General features: G+C 50.1%; 1 protein-coding gene across 2 annotated transcripts in view; it reads right to left on the reverse strand.

Moving 5' to 3' along the window:
- Nucleotides 1-22,596, reverse strand: part of acss1 (acyl-CoA synthetase short chain family member 1) — an 84,102-nt gene that overhangs the window by 6,950 nt on the left and 54,556 nt on the right. For both annotated transcript variants that reach the window (XM_084321485.1, XM_084321484.1), the window contains one exon: nucleotides 1,171-1,297. In XM_084321485.1, the coding sequence (XP_084177611.1) occupies nucleotides 1,171-1,297 (127 nt within the window). The remainder of the gene's footprint in view (nucleotides 1-1,170; nucleotides 1,298-22,596) is intronic.

Raw genomic sequence — 22,596 nt, forward strand, 5'->3', positions numbered from 1 at the left:
CTGTTCCCTAAGGGTCATAAACCGCTCCCTAAGGTCCTTCAGTAACTGCTATCTCAACCAAAGTCAATAATGATGTAATGTAGACTCTATTTCCTTTGTCCAAAATTAGATGTGTAGATAATATTTTTATTTCAAGGTCATTCATCAGTCTTTTAACATGTGTCTAATCTATTGTGTGTGTTAATAACAGGTTAGGGAGCCTACAATGATGGCCGATCATGCAACAGCAAACTCAAACCTGAAACAGTTTGCAGTGTTGGGATCATCCCTATGTTCCCCGGGTCCTATGTTCCCTGGGTTCTATGTTCCCCGCTTTGATTGATTAATAGATTGAAAATTTTATAAATTTTTATTATTTTATTAATTATTAATGTCCGCCTTGTTTCGAACGGTTAAGCTTAGGCCCTCTTTCGAACTGGTTAAGGTTAGAGTTTGGAATCAGGGCTGGTGGTCTAAAATGTTCAATCAATCAATCAATCAAAGTGGGGAACATAGAACCCGGGGAACATAGGACCCGGGGAACATAGACATGCTCCCACAGTGTTGACCCTGCCGTCTGTCCATGCGCTACACAGTAAGCGTGTCCTGTGACACAATGTACCTCTAGAAAAGAAACAAGATACCTTCTTCCAAGGTGAATAAGCCATGAGATATCTTTGTAAGTAAACTGTGAAATGTGCTCCGCACTGTGTGTTTATATTGAGAGATCAACATTTGAGAGAGAAACGTTGATCTCTCAATAAACACAGTGAGAGCAGGTTTAAAGGAACATGCCAACATTATGGGAAATGCACTTAAGATAGATACCAATTTCCTCTATGTGAGTTCAGTAGAAAGCTATCCGGCTGAAAGCTAGCCTAGCTTAGCACAAATCAATGGAAGTGGATACGGATCACTAACCTAGCTTAAAACTCCGGGAGAGGTGTTTTTGGCCAAGAGCTAGGCTAGGTCCGTATTTGCTTCCATTCATTTGTACTAAGCTACAGTAGGCTAGCTTGCATCTGGATAGCTTTCTACTGAACGCACAGAGAGGGAATTGGTATTTATCTTCTTGTCTGACTCTGGAGAAGACAGTAAGCGCATTTCCCATAATGTTGGCTAGTTCCTTTAACAGTGTGCAGACTCTAGGATGTGCGTGCTCTACTTTTTGAATATCTTTGTGTCACTAACCAGGGTAGGGTTTGAAATATGCGTCCACAAATCTCTGGTGGTCCCCAAAGATGGTCCTGGCCATGCCGGGCCAAGGCTGCTTGAGGCAGAGAGCTCCACTGATGTCGTTCCCAGACAGCGCCTGCCCCTGTGGAAACAAAACGTATTCGGATAAACATCCCCATTCTGATGTAAATGGTGCATTTATATAACTCTTTTATCCAAATAGCTTTACAATTTGTTCCTCACATTTTACCCATTCACAAATTTTACACATTCGTACACCGACGGCAGAGGCAACCGTGCAAGGTGCCAAGGACTTGCTCAAGGACACTTTGACACGCTGCCTGGGAGGAGCGGGAATCAAACTGGGAACCTTCCGACTACCAGACGCCCGCTCTACCTCCTGAGACACTGTCGCCTATGATGTCTATGAGTCTGACTGGGTGTCTATGATGTCCATGAGTCTGACTGAGTGTCCATGATGTCCATGAGTCTGACTGAGTGTCCATGATGTCCATGAGTCTGACTGAGTGTCCATGATGTCCATGAGTCTGACTGAGTGTCCATGATGTCTATGAGTCTGACTGAGTGTCTATGATGTCTATGAGTCTGACTGAGTGTCTATGATGTCTATGAGTCTGACTGAGTGTCCATGATGTCCATGAGTCTGACTGAGTGTCTATGATGTCTATGAGTCTGACTGAGTGTCTATGATGTCCATGAGTCTGACTGGGTGTCTGTGATGTCCATGAGTCTGACTGGGTGTCTGTGATGTCCATGAGTCTGACTGAGTGTCTATGATGTCTATGAGTCTGACTGAGTGTCTATGATGTCCATGAGTCTGACTGCGTGTCCATGATGTCTATGAGTCTGACTGAGTGTCCATGATGTCCATGAGTCTGACTGAGTGTCCATGATGTCTATGAGTCTGACTGAGTGTCCATGATGTCCATGAGTCTGACTGAGTGTCCATGATGTCCATGAGTCTGACTGGGTGTCCATGATGTCCAAGGTTTCAGAGCTGCATGTGGAGAGTGAACGCTTTGAAACCATGAAGCCTAATCTACAGTGCCGAGCACTACAGCAACATTAACAAGTTGTAAGTAACAAGTAATGAAAAACCTTAGCGCACTCGCAGATTGAGATTATGATTACGGTTCTTTAAAAGAGGGAGAACGGGGGAAACAGCAGATAATGACGTTGGGACACGCTGCCAACACAGCCTGGAAAGTCTGTTAATCAAGAAAAACATATGCTGGTCCGTTTTAATTGCAACGAGAGAGAGAGAGAGAGAGAGAGAGAGAGAGAGAGAGAGAGAGAGAGAGAGGTGTCACTGTAAGGCAGGGGGTTTGACCCTTTCCAGTGCAAGGTCAAGTGGGGTCAACAAGCCTCTGTGATTGGTGGACTGAGAGCTAGATTTGATCCAAAGCTGATTGGAGAACAGCTAACTGGAAACCCACAGAGAAGGAATGGGTGTGGGTCAACTACACTAAATAGAGATAGACTTCCTCCTTTCACTGTCATTCAATCAGCGGGTAATATCCTTAAGGCCTCTACAGATTAACTGCAAAATCTCTTTGCACTGGTCAGGCCATTGTTGTCTCCACCAGGCGAAGACCTTGGGGGAATTATGTGTTTGGTTGCATGTGTGTGTGTGTCTGTCTATCTATCTGGAGCTAATCCCGCCACCTATAAGGCCGCGGTATAGACAAGTAGCATAGCACATAATAGTAGAAGACTATTATGTTCTCAAACCTATTCTGATCTCAAACCTACCGAAGTCGGCCGATGTCACCCCACTTCTTAGGGACCTGCACTGGCTCCCCATTGCTGCATGTATCCGCTTCAAGGCCCTCGACCTAGCATACCGTGCGGCAAAGGGAACCGCTCCCGCCTACCTCCGGTCAATGGTCTCTAACTACACACCCTCAAGACCCCTACACTCTGCATCTTCTGGCCGCCTCAGACCTACTCCTATCCAAGCTCCGGGAGGGTCATCAAAGAGAAGCCGCCTATTCTCAGTCCTTGCCCCACAATGGTGGAATGAACTACCCACCCCAGTTAGGACAGCCGAATCCCGTACAATCTTTCGCCGTCGACTAAAGACGCACTTCTTCAACCATTATCTAAATCTTTTTTTTTTTTTTTAATCTAACCCTAACTAACCTTACTGTCATGCACTTGTCCTAATAAACTAACCTACACTGTAACACGCAACACTTTGATGAACATTGTTACTCAGCTGAGTTATACCCTTCCTGATGACTTGTCGTACAGAACTTGTAAGTCGCTTTGGATAAAAGCGTCAGCTAAATGACTAAATGTAAATGTGTAAAATGTAAGAAAGTAAGAAGGTTAGTTGGATGAAATGTGCCACATATGCCGACAGCAGACCAGGAACTTTAATTCTGGAATATTTATCACGTTGGTCAACAACAAGTACTTTGTTTGAATTCATTTGTCCATTCAAATAGATATTCAGTATGAAGTTACACTTTTTGAAGACAAGTTCGCTGCTCAGGTTTGCATGTCCACACAACACATGCTATAGTGAACTTATTGTCATTGATATACCAATGCAACATTTATGAATAATTAATTTCCACCATTGTCCATTGAAATAAGCCCCTCCCCCTTTCATATCTCATTAACCGTTTGTTGTAGAGACTTATGGGAGGTGTCAATGAACTCAGTAAGACCACTACCTTCATTGGTCTAGGTTAACCTCGCCCCATTAACCCATTCAGTGCCATTCACGAGAATTCTCGTTTCTGGGTTGTTTTTCCTTTTTTTCCGATTTTAATACCCTATTCAATGTCAGGGAGCTGTATTTTGCATGGAAAAGGCATAATGGGACTCCGAAGGTGCAGTACCGGCCACATCCTATCAGGCGGCGGTATCGAGCACCATTTGAAACGTTGTGTCTTGGGCTGTGCGTTGATTATATAGGTCCGGGCGGACTTTTCTTTGTCAGACAAGTGTAGCGGTTATAACGCTCAGATTGAGAAGAAACAATTACTCCCGACCCGTGTTCTGTGGTGGATTATGTTGGCGAAACGATGGACATCAATACTTGGACCTAAATTGTACCTCATCCCATTTCTGCTCTGCACTATATAGTATTGTATATTAGTACATTGCATAGTATATTGTATATTGTATGGTAACTCAGTTACTTCTATTCTGCATCGAACATTGTACATATGTCTATACTGAACACTGTGACCTCTATTTTTACTTCTATTTTACATGCTATACTATTTTATTTCATACTTATCTTGTCTAACACAGTCTCTGGAGCGTAACAGTAAGAAGCATTTTGTATAAAAGTATTCTGTACTTCTGTATGACAACTATTAAAGAAACTTGAAACTTGGAATGGTGATCAGATAATTGGAATATTCTTTTCGGGGTACATCCTAGTCAAGGTAAGGGCTATATGGTATCAATCTTGCGTTGATCCAATAATGTTTTCATTGCGATCCGAGCATATGTGTGTAACGCTAGTCCATAACGTATTCCGTTGGTGACAATCAAAGCATCGAAAAACGACCCCCCCCCCCCACCCTTTCATGCATTCATGATGGAACATAATACCTATCATATGCATTTGATTTTTTTATTGTAGCGTGTGTAGGGACAAAACGCCAATGGATTTAGTATAATACACGTTGCGGCTTATAACCAGCCTCTCAGGAATTGGCCCGGATCATTCCGAAATAACACTCATATTCACCACGGTATAAAACGGGAACGTATGGATGGAAAAATTATTTCTTTTTTACATCTTGACCGGAAGAAACTCAGTGTCAAATGACTATAGTATTGTATCCATAGCTATAATATAGAATATAGTTATTATAGCTCTACAAACAAGGTGACGGACTCCATTAGTTTAATGGGTGGCCTCGCATAGGCGAAGAGGCGTGGCACAGAATGTGTTAAGTGTATAATAGTGTTATTAGCGTTAGCATGCATATGCTAGACAGTAAGAAGGATTCTGGCCGTGCCTATGCTAATTACCACACAAACAAGCACACTGACCGTAAAACACACTGACAGACAAACATCCTGACGTGCATGCTAGCATGCTAACACTAGACAGTAAACAAGGAGGGTCAAATCGTCACCAAATGTCACTCGTCATATCGCATCAAACGTTGGAGTGCGACACATGCGTTACAATTTGGCCGCATTTTCATCAATCTTGTCCCCCAACACTCCACCTGGTGGAGACTTGTCTTCCTAGTCTTCCTCAGGGCAGAGCGGTGGAGCTGCACTAGGTGTGTTTTCCTTTTGGTTATCTCATGGTTATCTCATGGTTATCTCATAGTTATCTCATAGTTATCTCATGGTTCTGTATCGTTAGGGCTCAGCTTGGCTTCGCCTTCTGCACTATCTCGCGTACGTGCACGCGTACTGAATAAACCACAAATGTACCTCTAATACCAGTATTAGTCTGACCACACCCCTCATCAGCTTACCTTCATAAGCAGGTGTGTGGTCACCTGCTCTCCTTCTCGCTTTCACCACAAGGAAGTGCCTCGGTAGTACCCCACTTGACGTGTCGTTGATAAGTTGAAAAGAGTTGTGACTAGGTTTACATTGTGCCTAACCTTTTTCTTCTCTCACTTGTTTATATAAGAAAAAGGTTTGGGTCATAATGTATTCCGCGGAGAGTAGACCCGCTAGACCTACTCTTCACCACCGATTCTCCATTCCCGCCTCCGTCGTGCGTTCCGGTGCTGGGCTGTTGCCACTCTCGTGGTTGCCGACCCAGCCCGGGAGACTGCCGGTGGATAGTTTTCCTCACCGACGAGCCGAGGGTTCGGAGCCGTCGCTCCGGCGATGGCCTGATCTCGACTCTGGTTCCTCTGTTTCTGGGGAATCGCCCGTTGATGAACGGGGGATTGTCTTAGAGCCAGGGGATTTGCGACGAAAACTTTTTGCGTCTGCTCGCTCACGTCGTCACATGGTGGCGTGCAGACGCGAACGGCCTGGGTTTGGGGAATTGCTGGAGACCAGCGAGGCCGCGTCCGACTCTGGATTTCTGATGGAAACTGAAGACTTCATGGAGGAGGCGGACGGGTTCTTGTATGATGGTCCCGTGGAGGAGAGTATCCCTCCTCCGGAGACCCCGGGGTGGGGGGAAATGGCTCCACGGGGCGCCTTGTTCGAGGATGTCGGGGAACCACCTTGGCCTCATCAACAGGATGCCCTACTGTCGGCCGCATCGGATTGTGGCTCCTTGACCAGTCGCAGCCTGCTGTATGCGAGGGATGCGGGGTCGGTGGAGGAGGGTCCGCAGGGGGAACTGCGGGCCTTGTTTCCCGAGCTCATGGCGGTAGCCGCCGCTGCAAACGGTGTGCCGCTGCCGCAGCCATTGCCTGCTCCTGTCCCTGATGACCTCATAGGCCATCCCTGGCAGCGTCCCCCGGTGAGAGGGGTGGACGTTGTCTACCCATTTTTCCCATCGATGGGGGCCTATGTTCGTCGGGGCCAGGCGGTCTCCAACATCATGGGATTGACTCCCGCCTACGTACCAGTTACGCGGGTGTCGGGGTTGGTCAAAGGTATGGGGGAGGGCGTACCTCGGCTTGACAATCCGATGGCCGCGCTCCTCTGTCCGGATATGGTGTGGGAGCCCCTATGCAAGCCGGTCCTCCAGGGGAGGTCGGCTAGGCGATTGGCTTATTGGGGTGACCAGTCATTTATCGCCGGTACACAGTCGCTGGCTGCGGCTTCTAACATCGCCCACCTGGCTAGATTTGTATCGGGGATAATGACGGGCGGCGCGGATCTGAACGAGGTGAGGTGCGATCAGATCACCCAGGCTGCGGGAGCTGTGCTGCACCTCTCCCAGGTGCTAGCCATAGCCATGGGTAAAGTGCGCGCCCTGGCCACCCTGGGCCAGCGTCACCTTTGGCTGGAGCAGGCTCGTGTACCTGAGAAGAAGAGAGCCCCTCTTCTGACGGCCGACCTCTCCGACGCTGGCCTGTTCGGGAAGGCCCTGCTATTGATGACCTCAACATGCAGAGAGATGGCAGAGGAGAGATCCATCCTCCAACCCCATTTTCCGCCTCCCGTCCTTGCCGGTGGGGGCAGAAGGCTTCCGCGACGTCGAGCTGTCTCCGTCGCCGCTACCACTGCTCCCGCCGCCGCTGCTGGCCCTGCCAAGAGGGCTAGGAGACGAGGCGACGCTTCAGCCACCGCCGGCCCATCCCAGACCGGAGGAGACGGTAGGGAACGTCGTGTCCAGCAGACTGTAAACTACCGTCCCTCCGGGGCTCCCCGGGGTGGCCAGACTCGAGCGGCGCGAGGTGGCAGGCGCCGCTGAGTGACTTTTCCCCCTCTGTGTCCCCTCCTCTACACCCTCCCCGGCCCCCCTATGATTTTGTGCCTTGATCACATATTATTTATTTAATAAAAAAGTTCCCTGATATAAGGGGGACTGTGGTTGGCCGAACAAACTGTGTGTTTCTTCAATACAAATCATGTGGTGGGGTTGTGTTTTATGAATCTACCCTGTTACGTTGGGGGAATGAGTTGTGTTGTGTTACGAGTTTTTAAGCAAGGTCTGCAACTTACACTCGGTAATAGGTTCTATTAGCTTGATGCTCCACATGCAATTAGAACTGGTGATATTCCATTGCTTTAACTAAGTATGTGTTCACAACGCTGTGTTGTTAGTTGCAGTAATGCTCGTACACACTTTTCATGGCCTAGCCATTACTCTCGTTCAACGTCTTCCTATAGCTTAGGCTGCGGGTATGGGATTCACGCACAGGCGACTTGTGTTTTTTGTTGTAAACCCTTTTACACTTTGTGGGTAGCTAACATTGTATTAGCTTATGCTATATGTGTTTTGTTCTACCAGAGGTTTTCAAAATGGCTACGGTTGTTTTCTGTGTGTAGGGATAGAGGTGTGTTTTTCGGGAGGGGGTGTCGGATAAACCCCTCCTTTACCCACTTGATTGGTTTAGAGGTTGTTGACCCTCCTGCTGAGCCAGTCAGGGCCAAGCCAGTGCTTGGCGGGGGAGGGGGGGGGGGGGGAGGGGTATTCTACCGACTCCTGTTATGACAGGATCCGGTGGGTTTTCCCCGCCCGTTATAGCGTTGTTGCTATGGCGACGCCTTCCATGAGCTGGTGTCGTAAAGATGTCGAGGGTAGAGCGCAGGACTTAACCTGCTGCGCTCGTTTTTGTGTCAAACTTGAGTCTGTTGGTCACGTGTCTCACAGTTTACATATCTTTTTCTTGACCGTGGTCTCATGTGGGAAGGTGTTTCTGGGGGAATCTGGTCTTACACTCTGATTAAGAGGAGTGACTGGATTAAAATCATGTGAAAACACAGGGTTTTTTACTCCCAGCTGTGCAGTTAGGTCATACATGTGATGCCTTTTCTTTATTTTATAAAGAGTTGAATGTTCATTCATGGAGTTGATTGCATCTCGCCCCTCTTGTCGTTTCCCTGGGCGTCTTGGGGATTCAATATGGTGGTCTAGCCGGCCTATTGTTGATGTGGGTATGTCCAAACGCACACATAGTGCTGGCTCAGGATGTGCTTTGGCCGTTGCTGACTGGCGCGCCTCGTTTGCTTTGGTGAAACAGCGTTTTTATGGAGCAATTGGGATGGGGGTTTTTCCTCTTCCGACATCCTGTGTGTTGTCGATGGGTTCCCGTTCATGTCAGGGGATGATGACGGAATGGGTCTGGGCATATGGGAAGGGTCTCACGCCCTAGGGGTGGGCCGCCGGACGCGGTTCATACCGACACGTCTGGGTGGCGCCTTCTTTTTATGTTGGGATCAGACGCGCATATCTGCCCCTTCTCCTGGGGTTGGCAGGTCGGCGTGGTTAGGGCACGGGACTGGTTCTGGTCGCGCTGGTCCAGATCAGTGCACCCGTTGTCCGCTGGGGATGCAGATCTGCTGTTCTGGTACCCTGAGGGACTTAGGGTTTTTTCGGGGGGAAAAATGCTAGGTCGATCCGGGTGTCACAGGGTTGTGCGTTATGGGACCCCTTGTTGGTACCGAGTGCGGGGTGCTGGGGGCTGGTCTTCCATATTACGCTCTTCTCTTGCGTTTTGGCGCTGAGGAGCCTGTTGGGTGGGGTTAACCTCCTTTGGGATCCTGTGCTCCCCGTATCGCCGGTCCGGGGTGATGCCCGTTGACCTGTAGGCCCGGGATGGCCCTGTTGGGAACCGGAACGCGGGCTGCGGTGGTACCGCCGGTGCGTTTCGGGGTTTTCCTGAGGGGTTATGGGACCAACCGTTGCATGGGGTGATGCCTGGGTGGTTGGTTCTCTGGTGTGTTGCTGCAGTGTCAACTCCCGGTTCTCCGGTTGAGGGTGCCCCTGCACGTTCATGACGTCTGCCGATCGTATGGGCTTTTCTGTGGGCAGCTGTCAGGGGCCGTGTGGTCTACGGATCCCGCTCCTGACGTGCTGTTGAAAGCTTGGTTATGCGACAACGCCAGCATACGCCCCTTCCGCCGGGGCGGCTGTTTCGGCTGTCCTTTCTGGCGCCTGCCTCGTCCGCAGTTGTTCCAGGCTTGGGTTGACAGCCTGTTGCCTGGTCTTCCCCGGTGCACTGCCTGTTCCGTTGGTTAACTCTTGTGTGTTATGACCATGCTGTCTGCCTGTTGCAGGGCTTGTGTTCCAGGCGGTGTGCTGTTGGGGGGACAGGGCCCGCTCGGCTGAGGGGCCTTTGTCCGAATACGCTGGCGATGTGAGGGGCGGGGTCACTAGGTGCCCCCCTGGTGGGGTCTTGATGCTGGCATCATGGACTTCTCCGGGCCCCCATTCCGGGGGTCCAGTCCCTTTGGTGGGTCTGGGTCTTCCTTCGCGCTCCGCTGCTACGGCCTTGCCACGGGGTTGGGTTTGCCCTTGACCCCGTGATTCTGGGGGCAGTAACGAGGTTGTTCCTCCGTTCGTTCCCGGGTGGCATGCGGGTTGTGCGTGTGTGTAGTCGTGGGGTCAAGCCACGGTCTGCTCACCCTGTGCGTTAAGTTGCTTGAGAGCTCTTCGCACGGTCGGGTCCGTCGCCTTCCCGTGAAGCCTCTAATAGGGGGGATACCCTCCATTAGGGGGGGTCGGGGGGGCTCGGCCCTCCCTGTTCTGATGGTTTTGGGGGGCTGTCAGCGGGGTGTATTTGTCAGCCAAGTGGCTCCGCTTGGCCTCCCTTGTGCAGAAGGCGAAGCCAAGCTGAGCCCTAACGATACAGAACGTTAGGTTATGACTATAACCAAGTTCTGTTAGTTAGGGCGATGCTTGGCTTCGGACGGCCGCTGCAGCCCTTGACCTCACCTTGTGGTGAAAGCTTGGGAAGGAGGAGAGCAGGTGACCACACACCTGCTTATGAAGGTAAGCTGATGAGGGGTGTGGTCAGACTAATACTGGTATTAGAGGTACATTTGTGGTTTATTCAGTACGCGTGCACGTACGCGAGATAGTGCAGAAGGCGAAGCCAAGCATCGCCCTAACTAACAGAACTTGGTTATAGTCATAACCTAACGTTATCTCATGGTTATCTCATGGTTATCTCATGGTTATCTCATGGTTATCTCATAGTTATCTCATGGTTATCTCATGGTTATCTCATGGTTATCTCATGGTTATCTCATGGTTATCTCATGGTTATCTCATAGTTATCTCATGGTTATCTCATGGTTATCTCATGGTTATCTCATGGTTATCTCATGGTTATCTCATAGTTATCTCATGGTTATCTCATGGTTATCTCATGGTTATCTCATGGTTATCTCATGGTTATCTCATGGTTATCTCATGGTTATCTCATGGTTATCTCATGGTTATCTCATGGTTATCTCATGGTTATCTCATGGTTATCTCATGGTTATCTCATGGTTATCTCATAGTTATCTCATGGTTATCTCATGGTTATCTCATGGTTATCTCATGGTTATCTCATGGTTATCTCATGGTTATCTCATGGTTATCTCATAGTTATCTCATGGTTATCTCATGATGATTCCTGCCTGATTCTCTAGTCATGTCTAGTCATGCGAGTTGAAGTTGTTCTGATTAGGCTCTAGGAACTGCTGTACAAGGTCACTGACCTGACAGATAAGTGTATATTTTTGAAGTGTACTATGGAGCTTTGTACATATCTATGATGTATTTTCTAGTACTTTATTGTGCGTTTTTACTATGCATTATATACACAGTATATATATACACAGTCTTAATGTGTCAGTCTTATATACACAGTAACACAGTTACTATGTTTACTAATGTGCTGTGTGTATTATGGGTAGATTGTCTGCACTGATGTGAGCTTTTGTATGATGGATCTATGAATGAATGAATGAATGAAAACTTTATTTAACAGATTGCAGAATGGGTACAATACAGTACGGCTCAATACACACAATTGTTAAGGGGATGCAGACCAGAGAAAGACGTTTGTCTTGTTTACATCAGGGTCCCCCATTTTCAATTCATATTGACATTTATGACATACACAACATACATGACATTTATGGCATAGGGACATACAGGTATTTAGTACTGATACATCTGTGACATAAACGGTATTCAAATATACAGTACTGTTACCCATAGATCCTGACAGAGTATATACATATGATGGGGAGGGGACTGTACATTAGGAGGGGGTGGGTGGGTGGGAGAGAAATATACATACGGTGGGGAGGAGACTGTACATTTGGAGGGGGTGGGTGGGTGGGAGAGAAATATACATACGGCTGGGAGAGAATATATACATGCGGTGGGGAGGAGATTGTCTATTAGGAGGGGGTGGGGGGTTTGGACATTTACGGTGGCCAGTTTTGAATTGCAGCCTCCCGTAGGTGCTCTTTAAGAGCGGTTTTGAATGTGGGTAGGGATTCACATTCCTTTACAGCTTTGGATAGGGCGTTCCACATTGATGTGGCATAATTGCGAAACGTGTTTAGTCCCTTGTTTGAGCCGAATCTGGGTTTAACATGATTTGTTGAGCTTCCTCTGGTGTTGTGATCATGGTATTCACTGACCTTTGGGAAGTATTTTGACATGTACATGGGTACCTTAGTCGTATAGTGTATCTTGTAGACCAGGCCCATTGCAAGTTGCTGTACTCTGTCATCTACTCTAAGCCATCCTAGGTTGTCAAAGTGGGCAGGGGTGAGGTGGGTTCTAGGGGTAAGGTCAAGTAGTAGTCTGACCAGTTTGTTTTGTGATGTTTGTAATCTTGTTTTTAGCGCCTTTGAGGTGCTTTGGTACCATGAGGTGCAAGCATAGTCGTAGTACCCTTGAAACCGACATGTATGTATGTATTTATCCTTCCACTCTATTGTATGTATCCAATTCAAGGGAGCCTGTTAGGACCATGTGACATGTCAGGCCCAGTAGGTATTTGAAGGTGTATCTCTGTATGTTGTTCTGTGTCATACTAGCTCCCGCTCAGCGTCATATTGCATATATCTCGCTTCAGCGTATATACACTGAATACATTTCTAAATGTACCTTTACATGCCAGCATTCATCTGGCCACACCCCCATCCGCTTACCTACATAAGCAGGGATGGGACCACACACTCATCTCCTTCTCAAATTTCATCACAAGCTAAGTGCTGCTCACATGCCCACTTGACGTGGAGAAAAATATTTACTCTGAGGAAAGGAAGAACAAGGAGATACGTTGACATCATATCTTTATTTTCTCTCTCACTATTTTCGAGAAAATACGGCGATATTGTCTTCGTACTGGAGTGTCTGGAAGATGGTGATCATTCTAAAAACCTCCATCGGTTTTCGTATTGGGAGTTCACGCCGCTACATGCCTCCCAACTACAGTCCTCCTTGCTGCGGCTGGACGGGGTGAAACCCTCCGACGGTGCAGCTGGACTGTAGTGACGCACCGACTGTTGTGAGAAGCGGTGGGTTCCAGGTTGGTGAGTAATGTTGCTTGCGAGCGCCGCTTGTCTGTTAGTGCTATGGGGGCTGGCTGACAATGTTTACGAAAACCGGCCCCAGATTAAGGTCCTTTGTTCAGCCTCTTAGGCAACAGCGGAGGACCTTGGTCTGAAGCCCATTATAGTTAACTAGTGGGCCACGACCAGTAACACTGGTGATCCCTGTGTTTTCTGGACGAGTGGATGTTTCTCTGTCACCGTGTAGGCCCCGTCTTTCATATACACATGAGAGTATACCCTCACGAGGAAATATGGGCATGGATGTTCGTTAGCGGAAGATCCGTGTTCAAGTCAGCTACAGCCCAGATGGGAATTGTGCTGGCTCCGTCGGATGTTGGTAAAATCACCGTTGTAAAACTGTGTTAACATCTCGTTTCTCTTCTCTCTTAAACAGTGAGGAGGGTTTCAGAACGACAGCATGTCTAAGTGTGGCTTGTTATATCATTGTGTACAGGTTCAGGTGATAGCTGATTAGCTTGCGTGCTAGTTGTGGCTTACCTAGGCTAGGCTAGGAAATGTTAGCTTAATGCTACACTGTTGAACGTGCTGTGACTATAACATGTTTTAAACACTCTTGACTATGACGTCATCTTTGACAGAGGATGTTCGTCGAACCTGCCCTGAGCCAGGCCGGCGAGGACTGCGTCAACAAGGAGCACCGTAGCGGTGGGTTGGAGCAGCGAGCTGCCCGTGTCATCAAACACAGGAGGCTGTGTTTACTTCGGTGCCATGTTAGAGACTGCAATTCACTTGATCTGCGCTCCCGGTAGGCAAGGTCCTGACCAGACCTTGTACACTTCTTCTTTCTTTCCCTTCTAAATGTTTTGTAAATAACGATGTTTTCCAAAACGTGTGTTGCTGCACTACATTTAGGATACGACGCGAGTTATGTGTGAATTGTCTTGTCACTGGTATTTAGCTTCTCCATGCAAATCGGGTTGTTTATTACAGATGTGAAAATGATCTGGTTTGTTGTGTTGAGAAACATCATGTGTGTTCTTGTACCGTGCACTCACAACTAAGGGGGTTAAACTAACCTATAAAGCTATGCTTAGTGACATATGAGTAAAGAATGATTCTTTTCTCAGCCTGTAATGACAATGAACAGTGTGTTCACATATTAACAGGTTTACCTGTTTAACTGGCCGTATTAAGGGTAAAGTAGGAGGGTTGTGTTTCCCCCCGGTTCCCTGGGGACTTCTTCATCCTCCTCTCAGACATGTTGTTACACTATATTGTGTCACTGTGTGGTAGGGATACGATGTAACCCTTAGCTTAGTTGTTGGGGTTGTGCTAACCGCTTGAGAAACTTTATTTTCCTAAAGAAAAGATTGTTTGGTAACTTTTTCGTGTGTGCTTAGCAAGGCCTGTGGCCGATACTAATCGAGAATTGTGTATTCTCTCATTATGAAAAACGGCGTTCCTCTGTAGAGTGTTTTTGCCATTTTTTGTAGGTGATAATGGGTTGTGTGTGTCGTGTGACCTACAACTGGGTTGGGCTGGCCACAGAAGCACATGTGTAAGTCTGGTACCGGGGCTCTTGAGAGGGCCCTCTCTATTCTGTGTTTTTTCCTTAGTAAAAATCAGATAGCAGGTTGGCACATGCGCTGTGTGAAGCTGTTAGACGCTTCATGGAGCTGACTATGACTGCGTCATACTCTTTTTTGTCATTACATCGTATCATGGGTGTGGGGTCGTAAAGGGGTGACCCTTTTTTCTGTTGGTCAGGGGTAAACCCACCTGTCCTTCAAGGTTCCTGTCACGTTGCGGTTCGGCACGTTACAGGGTGAGGGGGGGAGGGAGTTTCCTGGTCCCACGCCCTGGAATATTGGGCGTGTGCACCGCAGAAATTCCCCCGCCATAGAGTACGTCACTGTGTGCGTCTCTGTTGGTAGGACTTGTTTCGGGGGGTGGTCAGGGCTCCTCCTCACAAAGCTCCTATTCGGGCCTTCTGTGAGTTGGGACTCTCCTTCCATGTGAGGGAGCCTCCTCAGAGTACAGAGCCTCCTCCTCAGATTGTCAAGGTGAGTGGAACCTCAAGAAGGAGTCCTACTCTATTGTGTGTGTATTCGATTCAATTCGATTATTGAGTGTGTATGGGTTCAGTGCCTCCTCCCCGGAGAGCCCTAAAACCAAACTTTTACATGGCTCAAGGTGCAATATATTCTTTTCAATCTGTACAGCTCGCGTGGGAAGTCTCTCTGGGGATTTCTGTCTCCTCCCTATGGGAGGGTGGTGGGATGTAAAAATGTGAAATTTTTTTACCCCCGGCTGTGTAGACTGGGATACATACTGTTGGTGCTTCCTTCTTTTCTATTAAGAAGAGTTGTAGTTAGGAAGCATCACACCCCTCTTGTCGTTCCCCTCGGCGCCTTGGGGATTCAATGACAGGTCTAAATAGCCTGTTCATTGATGTGGTTGTGTCCCGACGCACGTATAGTACTAGCTCGGGGTGTTCTGTAATCAGGCGACTGACTGGCACGCCTTGGTTGCTTGAGGTTAAAACGGCGTTTTTATAAAGCAACTGGGATGGAGGTTTTTCCTCTTCCGACGACCTGTTTTGGTTGTCGACGGATTCTCGTTCATATCTGGGGGATGATGACGGAATGGATCTGAACATATGTAGAGGGGTCTCACGCCCTGGGGGTGGGCCACCGAGCGCGGTTCGCACCGAACGTCTGGGTGGCGCCTTCTTTTCATGTTTAAGATCAACACGCATATCTGCTCCTTCTCCTGGAGTAGGCATGTCGGCGTGGTTAGGGCACGGGACTGGTTCTGGTCACGCTGGTCCGGATCAGTTAAACCCGTTGTCCGCCGGGGATGCAGATCTGCTGTTCTGGTACCCTGAGGGACTTGGGCTTTTTCAGGGGGAAAATGCCAGGTCGGTCCGGGTGTCACAGGGTTAAGCGCTATGGAGACCCTGGTTGGGTACATTTTGTACTCTGCACTGTCGTAATGGCTTACGGCCATGCCAACCTGTACACGCTCGATCTCGTCGGATCTCGGCCGCTACGCAGGTTGGTCCTGGTTAGTACTTGGTTGGGAGACCGCCTGGGAATACCAAGTACGGTGTGCTTGGGGCTGGTTCTCCATTCTTTTCGCTCCTCTCTCACGCATGGCGAAGAGGGGCCTGTTGGGGTGGTCTTTGACCTCCTCTGGTGACCCTGTGCTTCCCGTATCGCCGGGCCCGGTCCGAAGTAATGTTTCGTCGACCCGTAGGCCTGGGTTAATCCTTTTTTGAAAACTGAAACACTTGTACTGCGATATAGCCGGTGTATACCCGCACTTGTGTTTTGGAGTTTTTTCTTGAGGGGTTATAGGAACAACACCTATACATGTACGATATAGGCCTACTATAATGCATCTTGTACACATCCTTCTTGCCCCCCACCCCCAAAGAAGAAAAGAAAAATCATTTGGAACCTTCAGCAAACTGTGCACTCTGCACTGGCCTATAGGTGTGGTCACATCATTTGCAACAAGTGTCTTACATTTTGAGTCGTTGTGTTTAATCAATGATACCAGATGTGTTCACATGGGTCTCATTCTCCAAGGACTTACGACAAAAAGGGCTTTCTCTTAGGGCCATTTGAGACCTTTTCGGGCAGATTTTGGGATTCACCAACCATCCCAATAAAACATATATAATTAATATTATATGTAAGGGATAATGTATAGCTACGAGGTCATTGTCGCAAAATAATTGACGACACAGAGTTTAAAATACAGAGGCGCCTCGCCGAGGTGTTTTAAACGTCAGTGAAGGTCAATTATTTTGCAACAATGATCGAGTATAGCTATACATTATCCCGCTTATTACATGGCTAACTTACTAACAATATACCTAATTCATTTTACATCGACAAGACGAGATCAAATGCAGACGCAGTTCTGTTCTGTCGCTCCCGCTGTCATCGTCACACACACTCCGCTGTCAGTGCAGCCGGCAGATGTGTCTGATTGGCTGCACTGATGCAGTGTGTTATGGTTTGTAACCGACCCCAATCGCACAACACAAGACAGGTATGATGGTTTGCCAAGAAACAGATATTTATTGAACAAAAGGGAAATACAGGGAAAAGGGCACTGTCCCTTTAAGGGAGAATCACAAATACAGGAATATAATATGAGGGGAAGGAACTAGGTGGAACTAGAAGGGGAGAACTTGGGACAGGAACTAGGTGGAACTAGAAGGGGAGAACTTGGGACAGAGGGGACTGAGGCCCGCGGAGGCGGGCTGGGGAACAGGGAGGAACTGGGAGGACTGGTGGAAATCATCTGGGCCGCTCTGCAGGACAGAGGAGATAGTTAATGCACAAAAGGGAAAAAACAGAGCAGGTGCAGAACAGTCCAAATAACAAAGTGAACAAAGTAATAATATCTTCGTGTGACAAACACACAGGGGGAGATGTAAAGTCCAAAAATACTATTCTAAGTGAGAACCAAAAACAGAGGCATTACGCTGGGAGATGAAATGTCCAAACTAACTAACAGAGGCAATACGCTGGGAGATGAAATGTCCAAACTAACTAACAGAGGCAATACGCTGGGAGAGTGACATCACAATCAAAACTCACCCAGGCGTATGCGTAAAGGTACAGGAACAGCAGCGGGAACGGGGGCAAGAGGCATTACGCTGAGTGAGTGACATCACAATCAAAACTCACCCAGGCGTATGCGTAAAGGTAAAGGGGCAGCAGCGGGAACGGGGGGCAAGGGCACTACGCTGAGTGAGTGACATCACAATCAAAACTCACCCAGGACGTATGCGTAAAGGTACGGGGACAGCAGCGGGAACGGGGGCAAGGGCACTACGCTGAGTGAGTGACATCACAATCAAAACTCACCCAGGACGTATGCGTAAAGGTACGGGGACAGCAGCGGGAACGGGGGCAAGGGCACTACGCTGAGTGAGTGACATCACAATCAAAACTCACCCAGGACGTATGCGTAAAGGTACGGGGACAGCAGCGGGAACGGGGGCAAGGGCACTACGCTGAGTGAGTGACATCACAATCAAAACTCACCCAGGACGTATGCGTAAAGGTACGGGGACAGCAGCGGGAACGGGGGCAAGGGCACTACGCTGAGTGAGTGACATCACAATCAAAACTCACCCAGGACGTATGCGTAAAGGTACGGGGACAGCAGCGGGAACGGGGGCAAGGGCACTACGCTGGGTGAGTGACATCACAATCAAAACTCACCCAGGCGCATGCGTAAAGGTACAGGGACAGCAACGGGAACGAAGGCATCGCCACCGGGGCGGCTGGCTGTCCGAGCCGAGGGAGAGAGTGCTGGAACAGTGGCGGTGACGAGGGCATCGTCCACCGGGTAGCCGCTGTCGGAGCCGAGGAACAGAGTGCTGGAACAGTGGCGGTGACGAGGGCATCGTCCACCGGGTAGCCGCTGTCGGAGCCGAGGAACAGAGTGCGCGCCACACCTTGGTGTGCGCGTCGGAACAGGGAGCTGGAACAGTGGCGGTGGCGAGGATGTCGTCCACCGGGTAGCCACTGTCGGAGCCGAGGAACAGAGTGCGCGCCACACCTTGGTGTGCGCGTCGGAACAGGGAGCTGGAACAGTGGCGGTGGCGAGGATGTCGTCCACCGGGTAGCCACTGTCGGAGCCGAGGAACAGAGTGCGCGCCACACCTTGGTGTGCGCGTCGGAACAGTGGCGGTGGCGAGGATGTCGTCCACCGGGTAGCCGCTGTCGGAGCCGAGGAACAGAGTGCGCGCCACACCTTGGTGTGCGCGTCGGAACAGAGAGACGCCTCGGGGTGCGTCTGCGAGGAGGAGTGCGCCAAGCACGAAGGTCTGGAAGATGCGCTCCAGCGCGCTGGTCTGGGGAGCGTGCCAAGCTCGGAGGTCTAGGAGATGCGCGTTGCGCGCCGGTCTGGAGAGCGTGCCAAGCTCGAGGGTTCTTAGAAGATGTGCGTTGCGCGCTGGTCTGGAGAGCGTGCCAAGCTCGAGCGTCCTTGGAAGATGCGCGCTGAGGACTGGAGAGCGTCCAAGCTCGAGGGTTCTTGGAAGATGCGCGTTGCGCGCTGGTCTGGAGAGCGTGCCAAGCTCGAGCGTCCTTGGAAGATGCGCGTAGCGCGCTGAGGACTGGAGAGCGTCTGCGCTGGTCTGGTTGTGCGTCAGGACGACAGCTGCGCGGGGGGTCTGAAGTGGATGACTGGGATGCCTCCCGTGGAAGTCTAGGGAGCGCAGACCAGTCCCACTCTCAGGCAACGGCGACAGCAGGCGAAGGCTGGAGCAAAACATCTCGACGCAGGAGAATGGAACAGCATAGGCAGACGGAGGATCTCCCGAAAGAGTCTAGATGTTTAGAGAATATGACTCGGCAAGTATACAACACGACCCCACCCCAAAACGAGGGGAAGCGCCCTGGTATTTAAAGCCCACAGGGGGACTAATTAGCCTGCCACCACAGGTGCGAGAGATAATAGAATATCAAACAGGTGTGGCCACTAAGGGTAAAGAACGAGAGGGTGGGGGCTAGAGAGAGTGAGTAGGGAATTCCTAACAGTAGGCTTAAAGAAGACAGAGAAAAGGTAGTGAGCAGCGGGCAAAACCTCACAGTATCCCCCCCTCCAACGGGAGCCACCCGGCGACCCAAAACAAATACAGACAGAGTGGCAGGGGCAAAACAAGACGGTACTGGCCAAGCCAGCAGGGGAAGCCACCACAAGAGTGGGGCTAGCAAAAGAAACAGGGTCGCCGAGGGGTAACTAGGGTAGCAGAGGGGCAACTGGGGGAACTGGTCTAGAGGAACTGGGTCTAGAGAACTGAGGGGCAAGCAGGGTAGCAAAAGGGGTAACCATGGTAGCACCGGGAAAAGGGCTAGCAGAGGGAAGGTTAGCTGCCAGGGCACTGACAGCTACAGGGCCTATGCTAGCTGTACTGCTACATCAACATAGAGGCTGCGCAAGCTGCCGGAGCTAGGCTAGCAGAGGGAAAGGGTAGCTGCCAGGGCACTGATAGCTACAGGGCCTATGCTAGCTGTACTGCTACATCAACATAGAGGCTGCGCTAGCTGCCGGAGCTAGGCTGGCAGACAGGGCTGGACCAGCATGAGAGAACAAGCTAGCTGGAAGGACAGTCCTAGCTGTGTGAGATAAACTACACAAAAAAGTGGAGGCCATGCAGAGGGACCAGGTTAGCTGCTTGGGCCTGGCTAGCTACAGGGCCCATGCCAGCTGCAAGGCTGCATTAACATAGAGGCTGTGCTAACAGCCGGGGCCAAGCTAGCAGGCCGGGGCCATGCAGAGGGAAACTGGGTTAGCCGCCAGGGCATGGCTAGCTACAGGGCCTATGCCAGCAGCAAGGGCTGCATAAACATAGAGGTTGTGCTAGCAGCCGGGGCTAAGCTAGCAGACAGGGGCTCTGCTGAGGGACTGGGTTAGCTGCCAGGGCATGGCTAGCTACAGGGGGGTCAAACAGGGCAAAACGGGAAGCAAACAGGGGAGCTAACCGGGGAGACTAACAAGCTAAACAGGGGAGTAACAGGCTAACAAGGGAGCTAAACAGGACTAACAAGGAAGCTAAACTGGGCTAACAGGGAAGCTAACAGGGCTAACAGGGGAGCTAGAGGGAACAAGAAAAAAAAAAGGCAAACTCAACATACACAGTCTGTGCTGGCTGGGGTCGTAGACTTGGTGGGGTCGTACTGTTATGGTTTGTAACCGACCCCAATCGCACAACACAAGACAGGTATGATGGTTTGCCAAGAAACAGATATTTATTGAACAAAAGGGAAATACAGGGAAAAGGGCACTGTCCCTTTAAGGGAGAATCACAAATACAGGAATATAATATGAGGGGAAGGAACTAGGTGGAACTAGAAGGGGAGAACTTGGGACAGGAACTAGGTGGAACTAGAAGGGGAGAACTTGGGACAGAGGGGACTGAGGCCCGCGGAGGCGGGCTGGGGAACAGGGAGGAACTGGGAGGACTGGTGGAAATCATCTGGGCCGCTCTGCAGGACAGAGGAGATAGTTAATGCACAAAAGGGAAAAAACAGAGCAGGTGCAGAACAGTCCAAATAACAAAGTGAACAAAGTAATAATATCTTCGTGTGACAAACACACAGGGGGAGATGTAAAGTCCAAAAATACTATTCTAAGTGAGAACCAAAAACAGAGGCATTACGCTGGGAGATGAAATGTCCAAACTAACTAACAGAGGCAATACGCTGGGAGATGAAATGTCCAAACTAACTAACAGAGGCAATACGCTGGGAGAGTGACATCACAATCAAAACTCACCCAGGCGTATGCGTAAAGGTACAGGAACAGCAGCGGGAACGGGGGCAAGAGGCATTACGCTGAGTGAGTGACATCACAATCAAAACTCACCCAGGCGTATGCGTAAAGGTAAAGGGGCAGCAGCGGGAACGGGGGGCAAGGGCACTACGCTGAGTGAGTGACATCACAATCAAAACTCACCCAGGACGTATGCGTAAAGGTACGGGGACAGCAGCGGGAACGGGGGCAAGGGCACTACGCTGAGTGAGTGACATCACAATCAAAACTCACCCAGGACGTATGCGTAAAGGTACGGGGACAGCAGCGGGAACGGGGGCAAGGGCACTACGCTGAGTGAGTGACATCACAATCAAAACTCACCCAGGACGTATGCGTAAAGGTACGGGGACAGCAGCGGGAACGGGGGCAAGGGCACTACGCTGAGTGAGTGACATCACAATCAAAACTCACCCAGGACGTATGCGTAAAGGTACGGGGACAGCAGCGGGAACGGGGGCAAGGGCACTACGCTGAGTGAGTGACATCACAATCAAAACTCACCCAGGACGTATGCGTAAAGGTACGGGGACAGCAGCGGGAACGGGGGCAAGGGCACTACGCTGGGTGAGTGACATCACAATCAAAACTCACCCAGGCGCATGCGTAAAGGTACAGGGACAGCAACGGGAACGAAGGCATCGCCACCGGGGCGGCTGGCTGTCCGAGCCGAGGGAGAGAGTGCTGGAACAGTGGCGGTGACGAGGGCATCGTCCACCGGGTAGCCGCTGTCGGAGCCGAGGAACAGAGTGCTGGAACAGTGGCGGTGACGAGGGCATCGTCCACCGGGTAGCCGCTGTCGGAGCCGAGGAACAGAGTGCGCGCCACACCTTGGTGTGCGCGTCGGAACAGGGAGCTGGAACAGTGGCGGTGGCGAGGATGTCGTCCACCGGGTAGCCACTGTCGGAGCCGAGGAACAGAGTGCGCGCCACACCTTGGTGTGCGCGTCGGAACAGGGAGCTGGAACAGTGGCGGTGGCGAGGATGTCGTCCACCGGGTAGCCACTGTCGGAGCCGAGGAACAGAGTGCGCGCCACACCTTGGTGTGCGCGTCGGAACAGTGGCGGTGGCGAGGATGTCGTCCACCGGGTAGCCGCTGTCGGAGCCGAGGAACAGAGTGCGCGCCACACCTTGGTGTGCGCGTCGGAACAGAGAGACGCCTCGGGGTGCGTCTGCGAGGAGGAGTGCGCCAAGCACGAAGGTCTGG

This window comes from Notolepis coatsorum, assembly GCF_963971535.1.
Source record: "Notolepis coatsorum genome assembly, chromosome: 9".
In the NCBI taxonomy this organism is placed as follows: domain Eukaryota; kingdom Metazoa; phylum Chordata; class Actinopteri; order Aulopiformes; family Paralepididae; genus Notolepis; species Notolepis coatsorum.